The 10,460-nt window shown below is 40.0% G+C and overlaps 1 protein-coding gene across 1 annotated transcript in view; it reads right to left on the reverse strand.

The window, feature by feature from the left end:
- Nucleotides 1–187: 187 nt before the first annotated feature.
- Nucleotides 188–10,460, reverse strand: part of HNRNPAB (heterogeneous nuclear ribonucleoprotein A/B) — a 15,667-nt gene continuing 5,394 nt past the window's right edge. Inside the window, exons 3-9 of the mRNA XM_044659818.1 lie at nucleotides 9,826–9,896; nucleotides 8,755–8,923; nucleotides 6,787–6,945; nucleotides 5,899–6,030; nucleotides 3,287–3,440; nucleotides 922–1,074; nucleotides 188–838 (exon numbers count right to left, since the gene is read on the reverse strand). Of these exons, the coding sequence (XP_044515753.1) occupies nucleotides 765–838; nucleotides 922–1,074; nucleotides 3,287–3,440; nucleotides 5,899–6,030; nucleotides 6,787–6,945; nucleotides 8,755–8,923; nucleotides 9,826–9,896 (912 nt within the window). The 3' untranslated portion in view covers nucleotides 188–764. The remainder of the gene's footprint in view (nucleotides 839–921; nucleotides 1,075–3,286; nucleotides 3,441–5,898; nucleotides 6,031–6,786; nucleotides 6,946–8,754; nucleotides 8,924–9,825; nucleotides 9,897–10,460) is intronic.

Raw genomic sequence — 10,460 nt, forward strand, 5'->3', positions numbered from 1 at the left:
GACATGCTCTTTTGCCTCACACCGACTCTTGCCTTAAGGACAGTTGGCTGTAGTGGGAGACTATCCTAGTCCCTGAAATAGATTCCCAAAGTGCCCCCAGGATGAGCAAGCTGGGATGTGGTCAGTTGTCAGGGAGATCTGTCTATATTCTTTCAATAATTGGAAGATTAAGAAATGGCACACTAGCTGGTTTGGGGTGTGTTTTTTGTTAATTTTTTATTTCAAAAGCTAGGATAGCTTCAATATCCATGTCATGGTAATCAGGACACATGTAAAATACCTTACAATACATTAGATTCCCAAAAGGTACCAAAAAGTACAGTAAAATTAACACTTCCATTGCCGGAAATGTATGACACAAACAATATAAAATAAAAAGGTGAAAAAAAGGAGGCATTTTCATCTGTACAACCAGAGCATTGCAGAGGCCATGCTCAAGCCAAGAGGCTGAGCTGGGCTTTAAGCAGACCCTCAAAATCATTGCTGTTTAACCTATTAATAAATTCATTCATTAATATCTTGCTTTAAGACTGGCATTTACACACCACACACTGTCTAAGACAACTAGAGATCTGTAAATATTCAACATGAAAGACATTTTCCAAGGGGGAATTTTAAATAAGATGCACATTGAACAGGCCATAGAAAGTTTGCAAAGTTAAATTTGGTACATAATTTTAATGTCCACCTAGAGCATTTCCGTATAAAACGTGTGCAGTCCCTCTGAACACTGAGCATGCCGCTGCATACCGCACAGGACTGCCTCAATATGGCTTATAGTTATTCTGATGACCACCACCACGCCTTGGAGTCTTTCCATAATTTGTACTGCCCTGACCTACAAAGAAAACATTACAGATTGATTAAAGAAGCCCGGCACAGGACACTTGCTTGCTCTACCCCACACTGGTCTTTACTTACTATAGTCGTAGCCTGGTCCATAGCCGTAATAGCCATAAGGGGAGTAGTCGTAGCCGCCGTAACCGCCATAGCCTTGCTGATAGCCATAGCCCTGGTTGCCATATCCCTGATTCCAATAGTTGCCATAACCTTGATTCCAATTTTGACTTTGAGCTGCAGAGGAAGCAAGGCCCAGGGTTCTGTTTAGCCCATGTAAAGAGGGAAGCTAAAAAGGGACCAAGGCATACCAACCTGCCTGCAGCACCATGCCTCTGATCAAGTTTGCCCAAGAGGGAGGGGTTCCTGCAACCTCTCCATACAGGATCTTTCAACCCAAAACTGCACTTGCATTAAGAGTAATGGTATCACACTGATCCTATTTAAGGATCAGGAACACAGTACAGAAGAAAGGTGGGTATGTGTGCCTAAGACTGTCCAAATGGGTAATTAACCCTACACAGTAGTTGTGCACCCACTGGGCACTGTTCTAAGCACAGGAGGATTAATGATCAGTTTAGAAAGTCTTCACACATTAGAGATCCTACTAAAGAATGAAGCATGGCATGGTCAGAAGAACACTGACACAATTTGCATGCCAAGTCTGACATTAATTCAACTATACCACCTTGCCTAAGTCCCTTCCTCTCATCCGGGAAAGGAAAAAGGTTAAACTAGGAGTGCCATGTCCAGCTTTAGCCTGCTCAAAACCTAAAAGGGATAAAAAAGGCTCAAATGTCTTCAAGAATCTGACCTGTCAGTGCAATCTCTCCATCAACACAGACCACAACCCTCTCTAATCGGTCTTCAAGAGTTGCGGTGGCTAAAAATTTCACTCATCCTGAAGGCCAACCCAGGTAATGAATCTCTCCAATCTTAGCTGGGCTGGTCCATAACATACAAACATATAGCACACAGGACTGGCTCCGAAACCGAAGCTTTTATAGCTTAGACATATCTGCCAGCACCTCAAAGAATCCAGATTCACCTCTTAACACCATGATGAGGTATTGGAGGACTTTAGAGAAAGGGTGTTTACAGGGTTGGGAAATAGAGCTACAAATCAGAAGTCAAGACTACCAAAATGATCTAGCAGAACTCCCTCATTAAAGAGGAAGCAGGGTCCAAAAGAGAGAAAGGGACATACCCAAGGCCAAAAATTCAAAACTTGTTCTGAAATTCACTATACTATGGCTCTTGAACTTTTTAATTCTCCAAATTCCAATCCCCCGTTCTGTGTTAGAGGATTTCCTTGCTTTTGAGAAGGTGGAAGGCAATTGTTAATTTCCTTTATTCCTCACATTTTTCAAATGATCTATTTTTCACTTGCACCATAGTATATTTAAGAGATTGACCAGGAGAGGACAAACCTGACCAGGCAGGAAGCAATCATGTAAAGAAAGCAGCATTAATGGTGTCAAAGCCAATCAGGGAAAACAGCTGACACTGGGTACTGCCTTTGCAATTTAGCATGGGCCTGGGAGTTTTATGAAACCACACCAGTTTAAGAGAAACAAGAGGCTTCAAAGTAAGAGGATGCTGACCAGCTGTCCTCAGTGAAGCTATAAAGCAAACAAGAACTAAAGCTTTTAATTTAAGCATGGGTGAGTTGGGACAGTTTTTGCCAAGACAAAAAAGTCCCATCCGACCAGGTAAAGTGAAGAAAAAGTCATTTTAGGTAAAGGGGAAGAACCTGCACACAAATGAGAAGATAAGAAAACCCATGAGGAACAACAAACGGTAAACAGAGCCCTCTATCCTAGCTATGCCTTTGTGACCTTGGGCAAAAATCACTTTCTTCTCTTCTCTGGACCTGCCTCATCTGTAATCAGAGAGGGTAAGACTGAATAATCATTAAGATTCTTTTTCCAGTTAGTTCTAAATCCTCTTATCCTTGCAGGGCCTTGTCCATGGTAAGATGCTTCCCATCAATGGTAAATTGTCTTAACTGAAGAAAGGGGAGTTGCAGCACAAGGGCCTTTTTTTTCTTTTTTTTAGCAAATTCTTCTCCTAATCTCCTCTTTCCCTTGACCCCACCTCCAATGACTGAATCTCACTATAGCTCCAGTATGATGGCCACATCTCAAACCTTCAAATACCCCATGCCCCATCATCAGACTGAACACATAGCTGACATGACATTATTTTCCCACCCCACCCGCCAAGAGCCTTGTGGTTCTTTTTTTTTTTTTGCATGAAATAGGGCAGAAATTCAGAATTTGAGATGTCACTGTGAATTATAAAAGCCTCATGCAAAAACTGAAAACCAGAGGCAGGGAGGGCCATCACTCTACTCCAGGATTCTGCCATGGCCTCAGCTACAGCTCTAATAAAAACTTCAGACAACTGCCTTGCTAGGAAGTTTGAGTGGCATCCATGTCTCACTCACCTCCCCCTCCACTGCCTCCGCTGCCACCACTCCCGCTTCCTCCTCCACCACCTCCCGATCCTCGATTTCCTCGGCTCCGGCCTCCTCGGCTGCCCCCAGAGCTGTACTGCTGCTGCTGGTACACTTCTTTAGGCTGGGCCACCTTAATCTCACACTGAAAAGAAAAAAGCCATCAAGCAACAGTGAGCAACAACCAAACATGTCGCTATCAGTTATCTATCTTTGATGGTGAAAGGCCTGATACGATGACCTGAACTGAAGTACTCTAGTGATAGTCCTAGATACCGATCAGAAACCTTTAAATCAATGCAATTCATCTATAGCCAGAGCAATTAGAGAGCCTTTCTGATACTTCCCAAATGAGGGCCATTTCAGTTTAGCAGGGGCTTAGAGAATTTGGAAGACCTGTCAATAACCTGTCTGGAAAATAAGGAGACCAAAGACTCAACTATTGTTTTCCTCTCTGTACAAAAAGATGATTGGGTCTCCAAGAGAAGAACCAGCTCATTGGCAGTGGGCTAGTCATTAGGGAAGGCTTCCCTAAAGGAAGTTTTTGACATCAATGGAGAGGGGCACTCCAGAGATTTTGCAGATTTAACTAAAAGGCTAAGGAGTCCAAGGGATTCCTTATTTACAAAGCCCAGCCAGAATGAGTTTTCATGCCTGGTCTTAATACTGGCAAGGTTGCCAAGCACCTTCTGTAACTGAGGGTTGACATTAATCCCTAATAATGCAAAAATCAAGATATGCTAAAGGGGCTAGTACAGAGATACTCCTGGACATTGAACCATCAACCAAAGTGTTTGCAGCAACATTTTTTTTTGTGATAGCAAAAAGCCAAATGATTGTCCACTGATAAGGGATGGCTGAACAAACTAGTATGTTTGTAAATGCAATGAAATTACTGTGCCTTACAAAATGAATGAGAAATTCATTGAGGAACATAGAATATAGTGTGAAATGATAATAGCAAATAAGGTAGAATTAAGAGAATACAAACAATGGTCAAGACAAGGTAATTGGAAAGAACACTAAATACTCAACAATTCAGTATTTCAGTGGACTGATGGCAAGATACCACACCCTCCCCTCAATAGGGGAAAAGATGTAGAAGGTTGTACATAGTCAGATGCCATCAATTCTGCTGGTTCTCAAGCCATGACATTCTAATTAAGAATCCAGGTCTTGAAATCCAACATCTTCCAAAATAAGATGTGGTTCATATTGGACATAAAACTCCAGCTCTAAAGGATTCACATACTTAATTCAACTTAAAGACCATTTATTATTTAAACTCAATTCTACCACTAACTCACTATGTGATTTCAAACAAGTAACTACTTCCTGTCTGAAGCTTGAGGTTTTTTTATCTGTAAAATGAAGGGCTCAGATTAGTGCAAAGGATCTCCCTGTCCTCACCAAATAACATTAGAGGAGCTATTTTCCTTTTCCTTCAAATTCAACAATATTCCAATGTAGCCCGAGTCTGGAGTTTAAGGGCACTGGCACTAAAAGGCTCCTCTCTTCCTGAGGGTAGAATGTTTGAAGAACAATATACAATCTGGGGACTCCAGCCTGAATGACTTATCTCATTGATAACCATTCAATATTAGGAATGTAAATGTAATGCAAATGATCACTGGCCACATCCCTAGTCCAGATTCTCTCCTAAATCCTCACAATGGTACCTTACCATTCTCTATCAGGCAGTCTAACATTAAAAATACTCACACCTGGACTGCTGGGCCCATCCCACCCATCCTTGCCATTATTTCGGCATTTTCCTTCAGTCTAGCCTAGTATCCTGCTCTCTTTATCAACTACAGAAAGTGCCATACCTTTCTCAAAATAAATAAATAAATAAATAAATAAATAAATAAATAAATAAATGAATGAATGAATGAATGAATGAATGAATGAATGAATAAGTGAAATTAACTTTTACTTTGTCTTAATAACAAATCCAAGACACAAAAGTCTAGGAAGTTATGTGAGGTCAAATTTGAACCAGGATCTCCTATCTCTAGGCCTAAAGCTCTAACCATGGTTACCTAGTTGCCCAAAATGACATGTTCAATGTTTGCCCTCTAGACTTACTCAAGATGATGCAAATGTATGAAATGCCTTCTTTTCTAAGCAATATCAACTTCAGCCAAATTAACCTTCCCTTCCTCTCATATATTAGCCTACCATTTTTCTTGGGGTGGAAGGTGAGGATCAAATATGACAACTATTTAGACTTAACACATGAAACAGAACACCATGCAGATATCATCTCAAGATTTTAAGCTACTTGAGAAGTCATGAGAGGACAATTCTTTAGGGAAAGACATACTAAATTCTCCTAACTTAAGACACAATCACCTAACATAAATCTAGGCACATAGGAGATTCTCAGTAACTGCTGGAAGAAGCCCATACTTTCACCTACTGCTGTTCCTTAACATTTTGAAAACCTTTATTGTCAAGTGGAAAATCTATCCAACAGTCAGTCATTATGAAGTGACAGGCCACCAGAGCCTTTTAAAGTACCAAGGCAAACAAAATGAATAAACTGAGGAAAGTCTATAGCAGCAGTTAACAAATCCTCTAGTTATAAATTCAGATCTTACTTTACTTCCGCCGACATTATGAAATTTCTTTTCCAAAATCTTCTTAACAGGATCTTCTTCTTTAAAGGTGATGAATACAAATCCTCTTCTTTTGTTTGTCTTTGGATCCATTGGAAGTTCAATAGATTCGATCTAGAAACATGGTATACCAGAGTTAACACTTAAAAAATTAGGGTCTTAGATACAAAAATGTCCATAATATAAAATATAGACCAAGTTGTAGAATAACTGGTTCTAGGGGGGAAAAACCCACCAATGTTTTTAGGGCTTGTTCAATATGTTCATCAATTACTTGTATGAAAGCGAAACTAAAAACCTCTCAAATATATCTATGACCCACAAAGAGTTAATATGCTTTAATGTAAGACTAAGGATTTAATTGAATATGGGTTAATTGAGTTGGTTTTTTTAAAGTAAACAATGAGAAAAGATGTTAGACAAGAATGTTTATATTCTTGCTAATAAAAATATCATCCAGAATGTCAAGACTTATTGTCCTTTTCTCTTCTGGCTCTGCTCACACCTGGATACTATATTCAGCTCAGGATACACTTTCAGGACGACACTTCCAACAACTAAGGGATCCAAAGACAGTAAAGAATGACCAGGTTGCTAAGGGATTTGTCTTGCCATAAAAGCTGAAGTTGCTAAGGATCTTTAAAATTAAGACTGAAGGAGAAAGGGAGAATAAAAGTCAACTTAAAAAAAATTTTTAAGTTCTCCAAAAGCAAAATGAGGCTGGTCTTATAGCAAAAGCTACCATGTGAGACATTTTCTGAAATGTCCCAGAGTAGATAACTAGTGGGACCAAATTTCTAGCCAAGATTAATAGACCCCTTTCTCTCTACCTGAATATTTAAGTGTAGAATCATTCTGTTAGGTACATACCTCTCCAAAGTCTCCAAAGTATTCTCGGATTTTATCTTCTGTAGCTTCTGGATTAAGTCCTCCAACAAAGATCTTCTTCACAGGATCTTTCTTCATGGCCATAGCCTTTTTGGGATCAATTACCCGTCCATCCAATCTGTGTTCTTTCTGATCCAAAACCTGAAAATATTTGGAGATAAGAAAATTTAGGTTCTTGGAAGGTCCATAAAACTACTTTCCCCCTCAGAAGTTCCTGGTCTAGCCAGATCCACAAAGAATCATCTATCTTATATAATCAAACATAAGATATAAAGTGGCTTAGAGAAATATGAATAAGATCCTTCATCTCCATTTCTCTTCATGTCAAAAAATCTCTTATATTGCAAAACAACATGGTCAGCCTTCCTAGCTCAAGCTAACTTTCCCACCTGGGTCCTTGATCCTTTTTGATTCTAATATTAAGACTCTTTAAATTCCAGTGTTTTCCCTGAATACCTGTGCCAACTAAAAAATCTTAGCCCTTGATTCTATTTTTCTACTCATTCTCTAAATAGAGCCCACTATTTACTGAATCCATAATACCATCATCACTCTTCAACCCCATTACCTAGTTTATCCTCAAAAACCTTATTGAAACTTCTTACTCTATAATGTCAAATTCTTTTCAAGCTTTCTAAAAACCCTAAGACCTGAACACCCCATGTCTCGCCTCAGGCATTTTTCTTCTACTCCCAAGGTTTTAATTATTACCTCTGTGTAGAGATAACATAAGCTCCTTAAGGACAGGGATTTAAAAAAAAAAAAAAAAACACCACTGCTCTTAGCCCACTGACTGGCATAAATTCTCATTTAACTGAAATGAACCATCAGGTGCCCAGGAAGTGCCCTTCATTAGAACTGATGATCATAAATGAACCTAAAATCTTAAGTCTCATAGATACTTGCAAGATCCCAAAGTGTGTTCTCAAAAATTGTTCATTTTAATTTTAGGAGCACAAGTTACTTTGTGAATCTATACCTTTGTACATGCTGCTTCAAGTAGCAGTTAAGCTAGCTAAAATAACAGAACAAGGACTATTTTGTCTTTATATCCTGCTATCTGCCCCCCCCCGCCCAAAAAAAGGGGGAATTTTGCACAAAGTAGGTACCTAGTATGTGCTGAATTAAATTAAATTGCGTGTGTGTGTCTCTCAAACAAGTGGTGTCCCACTACTGCCTACCTAAGCCAAGTTTCTTCATGAAATAGGAGGAAAGGGGAAACATAGTAGATCGTCTTGAAATCAATCCTTCCAGCTGTCATGTTTGCTTCTACAATTGGACTTGCAACAGGAAAAACCAAACCCCCCCTTCCTTCCCAATATCCTAGCATTCAAGATCTTCCACAACCTGACTCCCACCTTATTTCCATTCTAGTCTTATTCAGAATAGCAGCATTTCCCTTAGTCAAGATTCTTCATTTTAATCACTGACTCCTTAAAAAAACCTTCCTTGTTCTCAGTCTTTCATTAATTCAACTATAAATTTAGGATACCAAACTAAGGGCACAATCCTGACCTCTTATCCACAGGAACTCTATAATCCAAAAGGAAGAATAAGATACATAACCAATTACTATAATATAAATCAGGGCAAAAGTGCATAAGGATCATCAAGTTCTCCTCATTCCTTAAACTACACTGAGTATCTCTTCCAATATTCTTCTGTTCAACAAATGCTTATTCAGGACCTGTACTGTCAGGTTCTCCCTCAAAACTCCTAAAGTATTTAGTGTCTTTTGGGTTCTTAATCTCACTCATAAACCTCTTTTCACACATGTAAGTGTTGTCTCCAACAGAATGGTTCTTTAAGGCAAGAGACTGTCTTGATATTTATTTGTAATCCCCAAAGCAACAGCTAACAATGACTAACAAATAGTGTTTGACATTTGGTGTATAAATGAGTTGTTTATCATTCCAAACATTTTATATAAAATATAAATGTATTTCTTACCTTATCAACACTAGCAGATTCTTTAAAGAGGATAAACCCAAAACCTCTTGATCTTCCTGTGTTAGGATCCATCTTTATCGTGCAATCAACCACCTCACCAAACTTGGTGAAATAGTCTTTCAAGTCCTTTTTGCTTGTGTCCCAACTGAGGCCACCTACAAACATTTTCCTGAAATTGCACGAGGGAGGAGGAAGTATTAGAATAGCCCATCAGACTTAAAGAAAGGAAAATGAGTCTCCAAGTTCAGTTTGGAGAAAGTCTAGGATACACCGAATGGCATTCCAAACCAGTAATGGCTTATGTAGTAGACAACAGAAACTTTCAGAGACCAAATCCCATCCCACGAAAAAGAAACCAAGCTGATGATACTCTATTCTGGCAAATTTGGTAATTTCAACCTCCAACCCTATTGAACTGTCAGAACAAAGAGAAGCAAAATGAAAAACCCGGGGGAAAAATCTCTTCTTTTCAACCTTCTCTTTAATATCTCCAGGAGTTTGAATGGAGAGAACTAAAGGTAAGAGCATCAGATTAGGAAGGGAAAGTTTTATAAGTTGCCCCTAAATTAATAACAGGAGGAATTCAGAGCTGACTGTAATCACACCTACAGAAGCAAAGACTGAAAAATCAACAATTACCAGAGCCATTCACTTTCCTGTTAATTTGGTATTAGACCCCCTGTTCTAGAAAAATGCCTCAAATTACATTAATAAGGGGGGGGGGGAGAGAAGCCCACAAAGACCCTTAAAACTCAAAAGTGCTTGTTCTGGCAGATTCTCTCAGTGAAAAATCAACACTAGACACTGAAATTGTATAAAATATACCCAAGGTCAATCAGAAGGAGCCAAGTCACTCTCTCCAATCTTATTCAATTTAACAAACATTTGGAAACGAACTACAAGGCCGTGGGTTATCTATACATCTGAATGTGAAGTCCTAATAAGGAACAGAAACAGCTTTAACATAGAAGGATTTCAAAGGAAACAAATTAACTCTAAAAATAAAGACCACTTCAAGGTTTCAAAGCACGCTTTTTTAGAATGGTATCTGACATATATAAGTACAAGTACTTAGGACTTCGGAAATGCACCTTTCCTAACATACTCTGCCCTAATACTTCCATGGAAACCTTGGTGAAAACCTACAGATCAAGCAACCACACTGTGCAGGCCAGGCAATTAAATCTTCCTTCTCATTCTCTCAGTCAAAAGAGAAAATCCTCAAAAAACAAACAAACAAAAAAAAAACCAACAAAAAAACACCCTGGGGCATCTCCCAAATCCATCCGAGGAGTTAAGAGGTCTCCCTGTAACTAAAGCAGTCTTGGCCAAGCAAATTTGGGAAGTAAGCAGTTAAAAGTTTTTCTAAACGAAGGTAGGGACTGCAGGATCCCGCCAAGCCCTGAGGAGTCAGGACCAGCTGGCTTAGACTCCAGTGATAGCACCGCAGCAGCCCCACCACGACTGGGGGCTTCGGCCTCCAGACGCAGAGTAACGACAAGAGTCGGGCGGGCAGCTCGGCCGGGGAGGAAGAGAGAGGGGCCTATTCCTTTGGCACAAATTAGATCTCCCGCCCCTCCCCCCAACCACATGGCGCCAACAAAAGGCAGCCCCAGAACAAAGGAGGAGCCGCCGCCGCCGCCGCCGAGGGGCCGGCCCGGCCCGCGCATTGTCCGCCCCGCCCGCGCGCCCACGCCTCCCCCCCC

This window comes from Gracilinanus agilis, chromosome 2 (assembly GCF_016433145.1).
Source record: "Gracilinanus agilis isolate LMUSP501 chromosome 2, AgileGrace, whole genome shotgun sequence".
NCBI lineage: Eukaryota > Metazoa > Chordata > Mammalia > Didelphimorphia > Didelphidae > Gracilinanus > Gracilinanus agilis.